Below are 15,075 nucleotides of genomic sequence, written 5' to 3' on the forward strand. Positions count from 1 at the left end.
TAGGGCAGGCTGTAAAGCTGGCGGCTCAGAGGAAGGGTCTGGACGAACTCCACAGGAGAGGCTTGCTTGCTGAAGAAACAATAAAAGAGCCTCTCTCCTTCCTTAAAGGCCTTCATTTGATTGGATTATCTCATTGTGAGAAACCCACCCATCAGCAGTCAGCTGACTGATGACTTAATACACCAGCCTTCTGGTTTATCAGCCAGCCATGAAATATCCTTGCAGCACTGGTTAGACACCTGACCAGACAACTGGGTCTAATCATTTGGCCAAGTTGATACCAGAATCTAACCGTCACAGGTCCTGAGGTAGAAGTGAACTTGGTGTGTCCAGCTGAAAGGAGGCAGCTTGGCTATAGAGAAGTGGAGGTAGGGAGAGTGGAGGGAGTGAAGTCAGGTCCAGAGGGGTGGGTGCAGGCAGCCTCGTGGAGTATCTGGTAAGCAGCTGTTGACAAGGTATGGGATATTTATTCTAAGTATGGTGGGAAGCTATCAGGATATTGTGAACAGGGAAATAGCAGGATCTGATGTTAAGTATTTAAAGAATCTTGTCAGCTGCTGTGTGAAGAATACAGGGGCAAGAGTTGAAGCAGGGAGAACAGTTGGAAGTCTTGGCCTTCACAGATACCTGGTGCCCTTGTCTGTCCGTGCCTGCTGAAGGATGGGGCAGCAGCCGAGCTGGCTGTGGGCTCTGAACTTGGATGGGCTTGTCAGCCAAATGCATATATTAGGCCTTCACTGGAAGCTGGCTCTATGGCTTTTAAGCCCTAACGATAGAATACAGAGAGCGTTGCTCTCAGGGGCAGCTCCTACACAAGCAGCCTTGTCTTTCCTAGACAGTTTTTCCCCCCTATAAAATACCTTTTCCCCCTATATAAACACCCAGTTCCCCAGTATTCTGCAAGTGGGGATGGGGCACAGGTAAGGTGGCTGTGACTGGGTCAGTGTTCAGACCAAAAGTTTACCCCTTTCTTTTCAGCCCTTCTTTTCATTCCTGCCTTCCATTCTGACCAGAATCTCCAAGTCCTGACCCTCTTGGGGATCCTGTAGAGGCTGAGTTCCTGACTTCTCACCTCCAGCCCCACCCCTCTTCAGTATCGCTTTTAATGGGGGCTCAGGAGGGTTTATGGTAATCATTAGTGTGTGGTCTACCTGAAGCAGGAAAACCTCTTCCCTCTTTCCCTTTTCCCCACCTCCTACTCAGGCATCATTGGCCTGGTTCAGTGGTCAGCAAAGTGTTCCTATAAAGGGCCAGATAGTAAAACGTGTGTCACCTTGTCTCTGTCGTAGTTACTCAGCTCTGCGTGCAAAAGCAACCACAGCAGTAAGTGAACAGATAGAATGCCTGCATTCCAGTAAAACTTTATTTACAAAAACAGATAGTAGACCACATTTGCCGATAGGCTATAATTTGCCAACCCTTGGCCTGACAGAATCCAAGTCAGACTTAGTACTTTGCAGAGACAGTTACTCTTGTTACTCCATAGGTCTCTCATCCTGGGCCCTTTTCTGAAACAAGTAATCGTTCTGCTTAGTGAGGGAGGTACTCCAGTGTGTACTCCATTCACCATCTAGAAGCTATCAAGAGACTTGTGATTTGGGCCTGCCAAGTTGAATGATCAGTGTCTTATATCGAGTTGCGAGTTTTTAGAGTTGTCGTGGTTGAATTGATACCAATCAAAAGCAATGGGTTCTCTGCCCCATGTGCTTAAATGACCAATTCCTGAGATACCAGGCTTTCAAAGAGACAAAGAATGTCTTGTGAAGCAGGCAGTTACACGACCTATCAGCCTTAAAATCTGTCTCCCTGAACTGCAGTAATTCTAATAGTTTTCTAGTATCTAAAGATGGGCAAGTTTTAAGATAATAAGCACAGTGGTTCAAGATGATGAGGTTAGAGATGATCTAACTATTGAGCATGTGCAGATTGGTTACATGCTTTGTCACAGAAGGTACATAAGAAAATGGCAACCTTAATATGATGATGGGTGTAATTTTTAGTTCAGTTTTGCTTAGATCCAGTTCTGTCTAGCAAGATAGTTTTGGAATTGGGGTGAATTAGTGCTGGACTAACTCAAGCTCTTCCTTAATAAACATTATGGGCTGTCTTTAGTAATTATAAGAGTCTAACGTTGAGAAACAGGTTAAGGGGGTACAAGTGAGGGTCATTCACAAGGTTTTTATATTGCACAATAAAGCCTTTATAGTTGTACAGTCATTAGAGATCAAGACAGCTGGGTTATAGTTCAGGAATTTCAGGTATTTCCCTCTGGCTATTCTAATATGTTAGAAAGTGAAAAATAGCTAATAATTCAGTAATCAAAATAATTTCTTAAATCCTACTGTCTTGGCTACAGAATGAAGGGAGTTGCTTGTTATATAGTGAGCTCTCCAGGCAAGAGGCTTTGTCACAAATTTGTTATTAATAAAATATTTCAAATATACAGAGAAGTAGAGACTCTAACAAATACCCATCTGTCTGCTGACTATATTTTTGTTCTTCAAATTTGGGGGGTACTGTTGCCCAGCTGCATAGGAGGTTGAGGCGTGGTAGGGGTAACAGCTGGGTACTGGGACATGTGGGCTTGATGTGTATTCCGCATTAGAAACTGTGATAATTTGCCTTTTCCTGAGGGTGGAGGATCTCCCTCTGGAGGCACAACTCTGCTTCTTGGATGTGGGGCCCAAGCAGCCTGCAGGGGAGAGCCAGGCTACAGAAGCTGGTGTCAGGATTCTGCCTGGACAGTGCCCCCTCTGCTACATGCCTTCCTCTCAGGCGACCCCTACTGCCAGCAAGAACCTCCAGGCTCCCCACTAATAGGCAAGCCCATCCAGAGTCACCCCTGCCTTTTCTAAGGGGGCCCCAGCAGGAGAAAGAAAGAAACAGCTCCTTATTCATTGCTGCAACTTTAATTTGGGTGACTGAGTATCTTCAATAGCATTTCAGACCACCTAAAGCCTCCAGTGGATATTCTGGAAGAATGAGGAAGGAGGGGAGTAGCGCATCTCAGGAATCTCCTGGGAACTTTCAGCAACTTCTAGTGAAAGGAAAAGGTCAGCCGTTTTATCTGGTTCTCACACTGAGTTTGGTAAATACTTTTCCACCGTTAAGAGCAAAAGGAAAGAGGGTGTCGTGGTCATCTCTAATCTCACTGAATGAATAACTTTTTTAAAAACTACAGCCTCCATTCCAGAAAGGAGTCACAAAAAAAGGAAGTATCTAGTCTTTTTTAGCTTTTACCCAAGTTAGAAAGCTAAACAGAATCATAATTTTTCATAAAGATTTCTCATAATTTCAAGATAGATATCCAGTGTTTATGAGAACCTAGGAAGCACACCTACTATTTGCCATCCAGTGCTCACCAACATCAGTGCCTTCCGGGTGCCAAGCCCTCCTTTCACCGGTGCAGTAAACAGTGGACTTGGGGTGCACGCCACACTGCACGTGCTGCTTCCTTTGCTGATTTATGATATTGACTCTAGACCATCTAAGGGCCACCAGAGGACAGCCCCATGTGGAAGGGTGCAAGAAGTCGTGACGCTGACTCGGTTGTCCACACCTGTTCTGCCCACGCCGTGCACAGCGCTGCTCTCAGCGCTGGGGGTCTTTTGAGGGAGACTCTGTCTGTCTTTGGACAGACACCACCACAGTGTGCCTGAAGGGAACCACATGGCAACTTTGAGGGCTCAGAATGGGGCATGGAAGAGGGAGTCTCCTAACCCTCTCTGCAGCATCAGGGATGTTTCCTTGAATAGACAGAAGAGAAGCAGATGAAATGCCCTCTTAAAAGATCTGAAGAGGTGTCTGGGATGAGTCTTGTCTGGGAGCCAAGTGGTTTGGTATCACTGAACATAGAGTGTGTTGTGTGTTTGGCATGGAGGTTGTGTGAAGGATGGCATTTAAGAGTTCAGAGAGCATGGTGTGAAGAAGAGCCATATGCTCTGCAGTGATGGCATGTGAGTTAGCAGGTGAAAAGTGACGAGCCGTGGTCCCTGCTCTTTGTGGAAGTGAACCTGTGACAGGCACGATGGAAGAGAAAGGCTTCAGCACCCTGGGGATGGCCAAGCCTGACTGCGGGGAAAGTTTCTGGGGGACATCCACATAGAGGTGGCCTGTGAACCAGGAGTGTTACAGAGGTTCAAGGGATGGGAAAAGGAGGTTTCAGGCTGAAGTAATAGGTGTTGGAACAGGACATGTCCCAAGAGTATTTGAGGGTCTGAGAGTGGCCTGCGTTTCCTGAAGCCTAGAGTATTTATTGAGAGATGAGTCTGGACAAGTTGATGTAGGCTAGACCATGGCTGGCCTGGACTTCTATGCTTGGCAGTTTAGACTTTGTCCCACAGACGGTAGGGAGCCACTGACATTGTTCCAGTGGGGCAGTTGTCTGATACATATTTTAGAAAGGTAAATCTGGTAGCAGTATAAGACTATAGTTGGGGAAAAGAGTAGGGAAATTTGAATGAACTGAAGCTAGAGAGAAGTTTAAACACTTTTTATTATGAGTGATCCTGACACCAAAGTTGAGTCAGCAGGATGTTCCCCCTGTCCACGTGCCTATCACCTGGCATCAGTGATTGTCAGCGTACAGCCAGTCTTATTTTATCTGACCTCCCACACCCACTTCCCTCTCATATCAGATTATTCTGAATCAAATCTCAGACATATTATGTTTGTAAAGCTCAAATGAGTATCCTTCAATAAGGGCTCTTTTTAAGCAAAACCAAAGCACTATTATCTCACCTAAAAAAAATTAACAGTAATTTCATACTATTAGCATATATTACAAATCCCCGCCTCCCAATATTTTTTCAGTTAGTTTCTTTGAGACCAGATCCAAATAAGATGCACACATTACATTTGGTGGTACAGCTCTTAAACTGTATCAATTTCTTCTCTCTTTTTCCTTCTCGCAATTTGGTTGTAAAAGAAATCAGGTTCTTCATGCACATTTGAAGGATGTGCTTTTCAGCCAAGGGCAGTTTTGCCGCCACCCCCCCCCCCCCCCCCCCCCCCCCCCGCCAGGGCACATTTGACAACATTTGGAGGCATTTGGGTTGTCATGACTAGGTGGAGAAATTCTACTGGCATCCAGTGGATGGAGGCCAGAGGTGCTGCTAAACATCCAGCAGTGTCCGGGACAGCCTCATGACAGAATTATTCGGCCCAAATGTAAGTGGTGCTGCTGTTGAGAAACCTACTACAGTTTCCCCCATCTTCTGTACTTTTCTGGTTGCATCGTTGGAGGTTGTTAACATCTTCTCTCCCTTGTATTCCTAGAACTGATTGTGCTGGTTTGAAAGTGTTGTGTACCCCCAGTAAAGCCACGTCCTTTAATCCTAATTCAGTATTGTAGGGTGGAAATCTTTGCTTAGATTGTTTCCATGGAGATTGTCCCACTCAATTGTGGGTTTGACATCTTGATTGGATTACTTCCACGGAGATGTGGCATGCCCAGTTGAGAGTGTGACCTTTTGACCAGATGGAGAAATGACTCTGCCCATTTAAGGTGTGTCTTGATTAGTTTACTGGAGTCCTTTAAAAGGGGAAACATTTTGGAGAAAGCTCAGAAGTGACATCGATGCTTGGAGAACAGTTGTTTCAGAGCTGACAGAGATACAGACATACATATGGAGATGCTTGGAGTACCAACAGAGAAAGCAGATGCCTAGGGATAGACTTTTGGAGATGCAGAGCCTAGCACATGTCACTATGTGCCTTTCCATGAGGTGCTGAGTAAGCCAGAACCCTGAGTTGTGTCCAGGAGGAGCTAAGTGAAGGCCCACAGATGCTTGGAGAGGAAGCCACTGGCATCAAGAAACTGGAAGCCGTAGAACCGGGAACAATGACCAGTAGAAACCATCCACATGCCTTCCCATGTAACAGACATTGGCCTTGAGTCAAGGCATCTTCCTCGGATGCCTCAGTTTGGACATTTTTATGGCCTTAAAACTGTAAACTTGTAACTTAATAAATCCCATTTTTAAAAGCCATTCCAGGGGGTACAAGGATAGTTCAGTGGTAGAATTTTCACCTGCCATGTGGGAGACCTGGGTTTGATTCCCAACCTATGTGCTTCCCCCCCTTCAAAAAACAATTCAACAAATAGTGCTGCAATAAAGGGATAGTCACATGGAAAAAGAATGAAATGTGACCCCACCACACAGCATACAAAAAAAAAAAATTAAAAGCCATTACATTCCTGGTATTTTGCATTCTGGCAACATTTATCAAATTAAAACACTGGTGGTGAAATTTCAAGGGTTTCAGCTTGGACACCTTTTGGAGCAAAAATACTCCTTAAGCAGTTTATTGCATAGTATCTCATAGGATCTGGTACATAAGTGGTATCAGCTTGAGCTATCCATTGTAGAATTACAGAAAGGCAGAACTTCGAAAGACATTGGAGAGTAGAATTGCATGGGTATGGGCATAAGGGGAGAGGCAAAAAAGTCAGACAGGGACAGGCCACTCTAGGGCAATACAGGGTGGACTGTAACCAAGCATGTAAGTGAAGAAAGAGAATTTCAGCTGTTGATGAGTGTTGATTATTTTTTTAGAAAATAGAATATTTATGAAAGAAGGAAGAGGAGAAGTAACCTCGTGCTCCCCATGTTGTATATTTTGAGATCACTCCATAGGAGCCTCAGACTCAACATATTCAAAGCCGCCCATCTCAGTGGCTTAAGCCATGAGGGTTCTCATGGATTCTCTGCTTCCCTCTTGTCCCCTATAATTGATCTGACATCCAGCAATCTGAATTCTGTGAAATTCTCACAGAGTGAGAATCTCTCTCACTCTGTCCCGTTGTCCACATTCACCTACCAGCATTTTCATGCCTAGACTCCTAGAAAGCCTTCTTTTGGATCATCTCATCCCCCTGCAGTGTGCAGCCCACACCAGAGCTGAGTAATCTTTTGAGGATGATGATCTACTCATGCCATTGCCCAGGTCTGACTTTCTCCCTTAGCCCTCAGCTGCTCGGCAGATAAAGTTCAGAATTTCAGTTGTAGCTAGTCAGCTCTGTCTATGGTGTTTCTCATCCCACCCTTGGTCCTTTCTCTGTCTGCTTTGTGGGCTGCAGCCGTGCTGCGTTCTGCAGGTCTCAGTGGGATCTGCCTGTAAACTGCCCCCTCCTCTGTGCACATACACTCTTACCTCCTCTTCCTTCAGGTCTTAAGCACCGTCTCCTTCAAGAAGCCTTTTCTAGAGACCCCTGAAGATTACTGGGTCTCCTGCCATGCACCTATGCCTTTGTCCACGGAAGTGGACAGAGCGGTGGCTGAGACACACAGGCCCTGCCCTCCCAGAGCTCACAGTCCTTATTATGGAGAAGCTCACTGAGCTCATACTCACACAAGTGAATGTAAACTTACAGGCATGTAAAGGCTGTAGAGGAGAAGTCAGAGCATCCCACGATCTGAACAAAGAGGAAGAGTGGGGATGGAGCCCCACAGTTAGAGGCCCAGGTGGGAGGACAACACAGCCTGGAAGGAGATAGGGAGCATAGAGCCAGGATGAAACATGGGGTGGTGGTGGGGAAACATAGAACCTGGATGGAGCTCAGTGTGTGTATGGAGGGGATGGCAGAAAGCGCAGAGCCTGGATGGAAGATGGGGTATGTGGGAGGCAGCACAGAATCTGGAGGGAGCACAGAATTGGACGGGGGTGGGGGGGGGCGGCCACAGAGCCTGGATGGGGCATGGGATGGGGAGGTAGGTAGAGCACAGCACTTGGAAGGAGTGCTGGGAGGCGGCAGGAGTTTGGACCCCAGATGGAGCACGGGGCACCCAGAAGGAGTGGGTGAAGGTGTGAGCCATCTGAGGCCTGAGCGAAAGTGTATAAACAGAGCATGCAGGGCTTTGTAGACATGCCCATAAGCGAAATGTTTTTGGCTTAAGAGCACTGAGAAATTATTGAAATTTTGGCATGGGGTGACAGGGTAGATCTTCTTTAGAAGTTGCCTCTGCTTGGTTCTAGGAGAATGCTCCAGAAGGGGCAGAGTGAAGGCAGGTGACAGGGCAGCTCCTGCAGGGGTAGAGAGGGGATGTGGAGTCGGCCGTCTTCGGTTTCATTTTTTGTTTTCTTAGGCATTAGAAACCTTACCTTAAAGCATTTCCCAACAATGGGCTGTTAATGGCCGTGAACTTGGCTCTGAAGTATAATTAGCCGATCACCAACCACTTTTCTTATGAGTTTTGTTACTTAAGATGCACAGTTTCTTTTCCTGGTGAGGTGGAAAGAAGTGAAGCTCTTTGTGTTCATCTGTACATCCAGTGTAGCCAGATCATCAGGTGTATAGCAGTGGATTCAGCATTGTGGAAAAATAAAAAGGAGATACAAATTTCAGTACTGGAATATAATGTATATGTAATTTAATACATTGTATTAAATGAAATGTATTCCTGATTCGTAGGAATAGCTCTGTGATTGTGGAATAAATTCTAGGGTTTCCTGAGAGTATGTAGAGAAAGCCGAGGTGAGAAGGTTGGGGTGTCCTGATGTGGGGAGTTTGGATGGAGTTTTGAAGGACAAAAGGCTGTGCTTTCATGGTCAAGTGGAAAGAATAATGGACCTACGGATGCCTGGGTCCCAGCCCAAGAAGGCCCATTTTGAGGAAATAGTTGCAGACTGTGGCAGGAAGGAGAACCTGGCCCTCCCTCCCAGCTCATAATCCTGCCTGGGTGTCAGTCTGGGAAACTGTTTCCAAATGTTGTTCAGCACTTGATTAAAAAATAAAGCAGTTCTCATTTCTTAGTAAAAATTTCATTTGAGGGTGAGAATAGATGAGAGCAAATGAGCTCTCCTTGGTGTGTTCACGCTCCTCAGCCTTCCTTGATTGGAATAGGCTTCATGGGTTTATATTGCTAGGATAGAGTTTGATCTGAGGACACAAACCTTTGGGAAGTGAGGGAGTGGAGGAATAAGTTGTGTAAAGAAGCTCTGGTGGACATTACATTACAGCTGTCATTGCCGCTGCTGTAGTGGGGTGCAGGAGATGGGAGGGCAATGGGGCACACAGCTTGGAGCCACCTCTGCCTGTCCACTGGGTTCCCTGGTACCACAGGGCCCCCATGGCTGCTGGCGTGCCATGAGACACCCGTCCGCTTTTACTGGCATCTTTACAGCGGCGGACCATCTCCCAGCTTGGCTTGCTGGCTGCTTCGCTGCTGGACAGCGCTCATCATTGTGCAGTAGGCTGGGGTTGAGCGTCTGGCTTTGGGGCCTAGAGCTGCATGGGCTCGAAGAAAGAGAAACATGGAAATGAGAGGGTTTCTTCAGGCTCAAGGGAAAAGCACAGACCTACTACTACATATGGTAGTCAACTGTGTTGGTTTCCTGTTGCTGCCCTGCACATCCATCTGCTCCCTGCCTTTCCTGGCTCCTAGAGGTTGTGTCCATGTTCCTTGGCTTAGAGCCCCGTTTTCCTACTTCAGAGCCAATAGCCAAGCATCTTCCTGTCTCCCTCCCACCCACTGATCTCCACTTCTGTCATGACGTCGCCTTCTCCATTTCTGATCCTCTGCCTCCCTCTTCTTCGGGCCCCTTGTAGACCCCACCCCAAATTCCAGGAGAAGCTCCCCGCCTCCAGATTCTTCACTTGGCGCCGCCTGCAGAGTCCTTTTTGCCAAGGAAAGGAGGTCACATTCCTAGAAGTTGGGATGTGGTCATCTTTGGGTGGCACCATCCAGTGGACCACATCATGTGGTCACTTATTTGGTAGCTATATAGAAATCTCAGTTTAAACGAAGATCTGAGGAGTCAGGTATACCTGTGACTCTCCAAATCTGACTTCCTAAAGGAGGGTGTAGACCTTAAACACCAGCGACTCTAAGGGATTAGAGTTTATATAGTAGAACAGGAGGAGACTGTCCTAGAGAAAAACCTTTGTGTATGTTTTTTCTATATTTTAATTGTGCCGTAAAATGCAACATTTGTCTTTGTTTTTATTTTGGAAATAGATTCCCAGCAGGAAAAACAGTATTGCTGTTCCCCAGTCTGCAGTGTCTAGTAAAATAAAAGTCCCAGTCCCTCAGCCCATCGTGAAGAAAGACAAACGGCAGAATTCGTCCAGGTTTAGTGCCAGCAATAATAGAGAACTTCAAAAACTACCATCCTTAAAAGGTATTGTCCATTTTTTCTTTTAAAAATTAAAATTTGGCTTTTTGGGGAGGAGTAGTGTTTTGATTTGCTAGCATTTCTTATGCCTTTGCTGTGTTTATATTTGTAGGATTAGCTTTTCCTTTTTATTGAGTTTGTTTAGATTGAATGCCATTACCTCAATTACTTCCCTGGTAATTTAAATTTAAAGAGCTGTGTAAGATAATAAGTATAGTACATTAATAAAACAGAAGAAAGTCTTTTCATATTAATTATAATGAAAGCTAACCCATTTTTCTTTTAGTAATTCATATCTTCCATTTGTCTTAAAACTCCAGCAATTCAGAAAGCAATTACTCCTAGTAGAGTACCTATAAAAGTTACAGTTCAGCCCTTTCATTTTTCTGATGTTAGAGATATAAAGGGCTAAAACTATAGTGTATTATGAAATTTCATTTGGGATTGTCTCCATCTAGTAGTACTTTGAGATTCCTCAGGGAAAACCACTTTTGACTTTACTTTGAATTTCATCCAAAATGCCATAGTCACCCTTTCCAGCTGAAGGTGTTCAATCCCTAAAAGTCTTCCTTTGGGAGATTTTGAATTTGAGGTACTTACAGCCTTATCAAGAAAAATAACATGAGGACCCTTAAGTCAAATGTGAACCTCCAAAAACCTATATTTACTAAATATTACACTGGTCTGCTACATAGAAAATATTGGAAAACATTTTTCATACCTTTGGTTCACAATGTTGGGTCTCTTACATTTCATTTTCATTGGGTATGAACTCAGAGCAGAAAGTTTGTCTTTACAGCTGTATTCCAGAGCTTGGCATATAGTGAGAACACAATGCAAATGTGATGGTGGGTGGGAAGGAGGGAGGGTGAGAGGAGTAGAAGGATGGAGAAATGGGTCGGTGGATGGAAGGATGGTTAGAGAGAGCAAGATGGGTGGCAGGATGGATGGATTTCCTGCCCCTCACTTGCTCTCCTCTCATTGCACTTTACTTATATTCTTGGCTTATATTTGCTTTGCTTTGTGGCAAATTATATGCATATGAAGTAATTTTTTGATGAAGTTTCCCCCTCCCCAGAAGACCATGCCTTTCTGATGCTGGTCATTCAACAAATAAAACAGGCCCTGTTCCAGCTCCTGGGGGCACAGCATTAAACCCAGCCAAGCCCCTCCTACCTTTGGCGCTGACAGGCTGCTAGTGGGAAACTGCCACCAATGATCAAAGAATAAATGCTCGAGCCTCCCCCAGAGTCCTAGAAATGTGGACATCTGAGATGAGAGAGTTGATGTTCAGCCCCTAACTTCACCACTGAGCTGAGCTTGTGCCTTGCTAACTGCTTGGGAAGGCCTGTGCATCCCACAGGGCTCAGACAGGTGAGCTCTAGACTGGAGTGGACCTCATCTTCCTTCTCCTCTTTCAAGGAGTCACTGCACAGACCTTTCTTTGCCTTTTTTCCACCTCTCTTCACCCCTCTTCACTCCTTTCCACCTCCGCTTTGTTCTTTTTCTCATTCTACCTAGGAGGAATGATATGCAGTTTACTTATACTGACAAATAAAATTTTACTGTTCCCCAAACAGCCTAAATTATCCATCATAACTTCACATATACAGGAGAATGTCTAATGAGGGCAGCTGGCCTGGGAGCACAGGGATCATTTCTTGTGGGCAGTGCCCAAGGCCAGTATACCTGTTTGCCTGCTTGTCTTGTTTGACTTTTCTTTCTTGACTTCTAAAATTTAGTGCTTCTGTGTATGTGTAAAAATGTTTTTCTTCAGTTCAGAAAAAAATAGGACTTGATTAGTGTTACATTAAATTCATATATTAATTTGAGGAAGAGTGACATTTTTATGGTATTCTTTTCCCACCTAGAAAGGTGGGTTTGCTCCTCTATCATTCTGGATCTTGTTTGGAGACTAAGATTTCATGGTTTTCTTTTAAGACTCTACCTTTTCGTTAAATTTATTCCTGAGTACTTTGTAGTTTTTGTCATGTCAACTATATTTTTTCCATTGCTGTTTCTAATTAGTTCTTGCTAAAATAGAGAAAAACTTATATTTTATTTTTAAATGTTTTCTTATAAGCAGTCATCTTTTTAAACTTTTTTATTGTGAAATATGACATATATACAAAAAAGCAATAAATTTCCATGTACATTTTAACAAGTAGTTATAGAACAGATTTTAAAGTTTGATATGGGTTATAGTTCCATGATTTTTTGTTTTTTCTTCTAGCTGCTCCATGACACTGAAGACCAATAGAAATATCAATATAATGATTCAGCAGTCATACTCATTTGTTAAATCCTTTCTTCTCTGTTATACTCCTGCTTCTCTTTAAATGACATATATACATAAAAACAATAAATTTCACATCACAACAATTAATTGTAGAACAGGTTTCTGAGTTTGGTATGGGTTACAATTCCACGATTTTAGATTTTTATTTCTAGTTGATGAGCAGTTGTCTTACTAAATTCTCTTTATTAATCTCATAACTTTTACTCATCTGCATATGTAGTTCTGTCCTTTGTAATTAGGTAGTTTTATCTCCCTTCCCATGTTTATACCAGCATATGCTGGTTATTTTAGTTTTATGGTACATTAGCTAGAACCAGTAAGAATAAATAATGAAGGTGAGAGCAACATCCCTGTTTTTCACATTTTATGAAATGACCTCAGCACTTGCTCGTTGGATGTAAAGGTTTGTCTCTTGGTTCCTGGCATATGTTCTTTACCAGGCAACAGTGCTTCACAGGCTACATTCATGGCTCAGCAACCCCTCTCCCGGACAGTGGGGCGATCCTTGGGTTTTCCTGGAGTGCACTGCTGCCAGGGCTCATCAGACGCTGCGTGATTTCTCCTCTTAAGATGTTGATATGATATTTGCTGTGTGATAGATTTTCTGGTTTTGCACTATTCTCATATTACTGAGATAAGCCTCAATTGTATTGTAGTATATTTTTATTTTTTATAATGTTGTAGTATTTTTTTATTTTTTATAATGCTGAACTCAGTTTACTAATTTTCTTTAGAATCTTTGCATCCATTTTTTAACACATAGAGCTGGTCTGTAATTTTCTTTCTTTTTGGCTCTACTATTTTATCAAATCAAGGATTCTTTGGGAAATATGAAATTGTGAAATAACCTAATGTGTCTTAAAATCCATGAAATAGGGCTAAAGTGTTGACTTAGAGCTCAGGTGGGCCCAGTGCTTTTCTCTGTTAAAAATTTGTAGATTCCTTTCATATGGGTCACTGTGAGTCAGTCATGTATTAACGCCACATAATGTTCTTTAATTACTCTTTTCAACCTCTTCTACATCTCTTATGGTGTCTCCTTTCTTATTGTAAATACTGTATATTTTACCTTTTTTTTCCCTTCATTTACTAGGACTTTTTTAAAAATGTGTTTTATTGAACTATTCTAAGAACTGACTTTTAGTTCATTTATTCTATCATTTTGTTTTTTTTCAATATCATTCATTTCTACTTTTATCTTTAATTGCTTATCCTATTTTCTTTTGTTTATTATTTTTGTTTATTACTTTTACCTATATTTTACTTTATTTTCATTAAATTGAATACAGAATTCATTTATTTTTACTTTTCTTTTTTAATAGTAAAAGGCATGTGTTCCTCTGAGTACACCTTCAGCTCTGTCCTAGATTTTTTTTTCTGTATATATATATTTTTTAATTTTTCAAGTCATAGACTTTTTCTTTTTGCAGCTTTATTGAGGTATATGTTACATATTATAAACTTCATCCAAAGTGGAAAACCTAATTATTTTAGTAAATGTATAGAGTTGTGCAGCCATCCCCACAATCCAGCTTTAGAACGTTTCCTTCACCCCCAAAATTTTTTCCTGCCTGCTTGCACTCAACCCTCTCTCCCTCCCCAGCTCCAGGAAACCACTGATCTGCTTTCTGTCTAGAGTTGCCTTTTCTGGACATTTCATATAAATGGAATCATACAATATGAAGTCTTTTACATCTCTCACTTGGTATGATTTTTTTATTTCATCCATATTATAGCATCTCTCAGTATTTCATTTCCTTTGTGGCTGAATAATATTTCATTTATAGATATACCACATTTTGTTTATTCATTAGTTGATGGACATTGGATTGTTTCCAGATTGGGGCTATTATGAGTTATGCAGCATGAACATTTGTTTCAGGTTTTTGTGTTGACATATGATTTCATTTCTCTTGGGTAAATACTTAAGAGAGTAGAATTGCTGGGTTATAAGGTAAGTTTATGTTTAGTTTTTTAAAAAATTGCCAAACTGTTTTTTGAAGCAAATATACCATTTTATATTCCCACCAGCAGTGTATGAGGGTTCCAGTTTGTCCCAATTCTTGTCAACACTTGTTATTGTGGTGTATAGTGTGTCTCACTGTGGTTTTAATTTGCATTTCTCTCATGGCTAGTGATGGTGAGCATCTTTTCAAATGTGCTCATTAGCCATTTGTAAATCTTTGTTGAAATATCTATTCAAATCTTTTACCTATTTTTAAACTTGATTGTTTTCTTGTTACTGAATTGTACCAGTTCTTTATATATTCTAGATATGCGTTCTTTATCAGATACATCATTTGCAAATTGTGGCATAATTTTATTCTTGGCCTGGTGACTTAGTCTCTTTCTCTCCCTCCCTCGCCATTTTGGCACGTCTGGTTCTTCTAAGCCTCTGAATTACAAGCCTCACCAGCGACTAGTGATGATGCAGCCTTGTCTCTCTAACCCTATTGGCCTTCTCCTTAGTCCTCCACCTACCCAACATCCTCTGCTACGGGTACACTCAGGAACAGCATCTCTATGGTCACAGTCACTCATCCGTCCTCCCTGTGTGATTGGCTACCCTGCCCTAGAGGCCACGCCCTAACTCCGCCTCTCCTCAAACTGTATATAATCCAGGGCTCGTCAAGCCTCGTGGTCTTTGGCTTCTGGCGGCC

General features: G+C 42.8%; 1 protein-coding gene across 5 annotated transcripts in view; it reads left to right on the plus strand.

Annotated features, from left to right (window-relative positions):
- Positions 1–15,075, plus strand: part of PPP2R5C (protein phosphatase 2 regulatory subunit B'gamma) — a 211,173-nt gene that overhangs the window by 20,201 nt on the left and 175,897 nt on the right. For 4 of the 5 annotated variants that reach the window (XM_077123579.1, XM_077123573.1, XM_077123571.1 and 1 more), the window contains exon 3: positions 9,960–10,122. The exons of the other annotated variant lie outside the window; for it this stretch is intronic. In XM_077123579.1, the coding sequence (XP_076979694.1) occupies positions 9,960–10,122 (163 nt within the window). The remainder of the gene's footprint in view (positions 1–9,959; positions 10,123–15,075) is intronic. 5 annotated transcript variants of the gene reach the window in all.

Source organism: Tamandua tetradactyla, chromosome 12 (assembly GCF_023851605.1).
Source record: "Tamandua tetradactyla isolate mTamTet1 chromosome 12, mTamTet1.pri, whole genome shotgun sequence".
Lineage (NCBI taxonomy): Eukaryota > Metazoa > Chordata > Mammalia > Pilosa > Myrmecophagidae > Tamandua > Tamandua tetradactyla.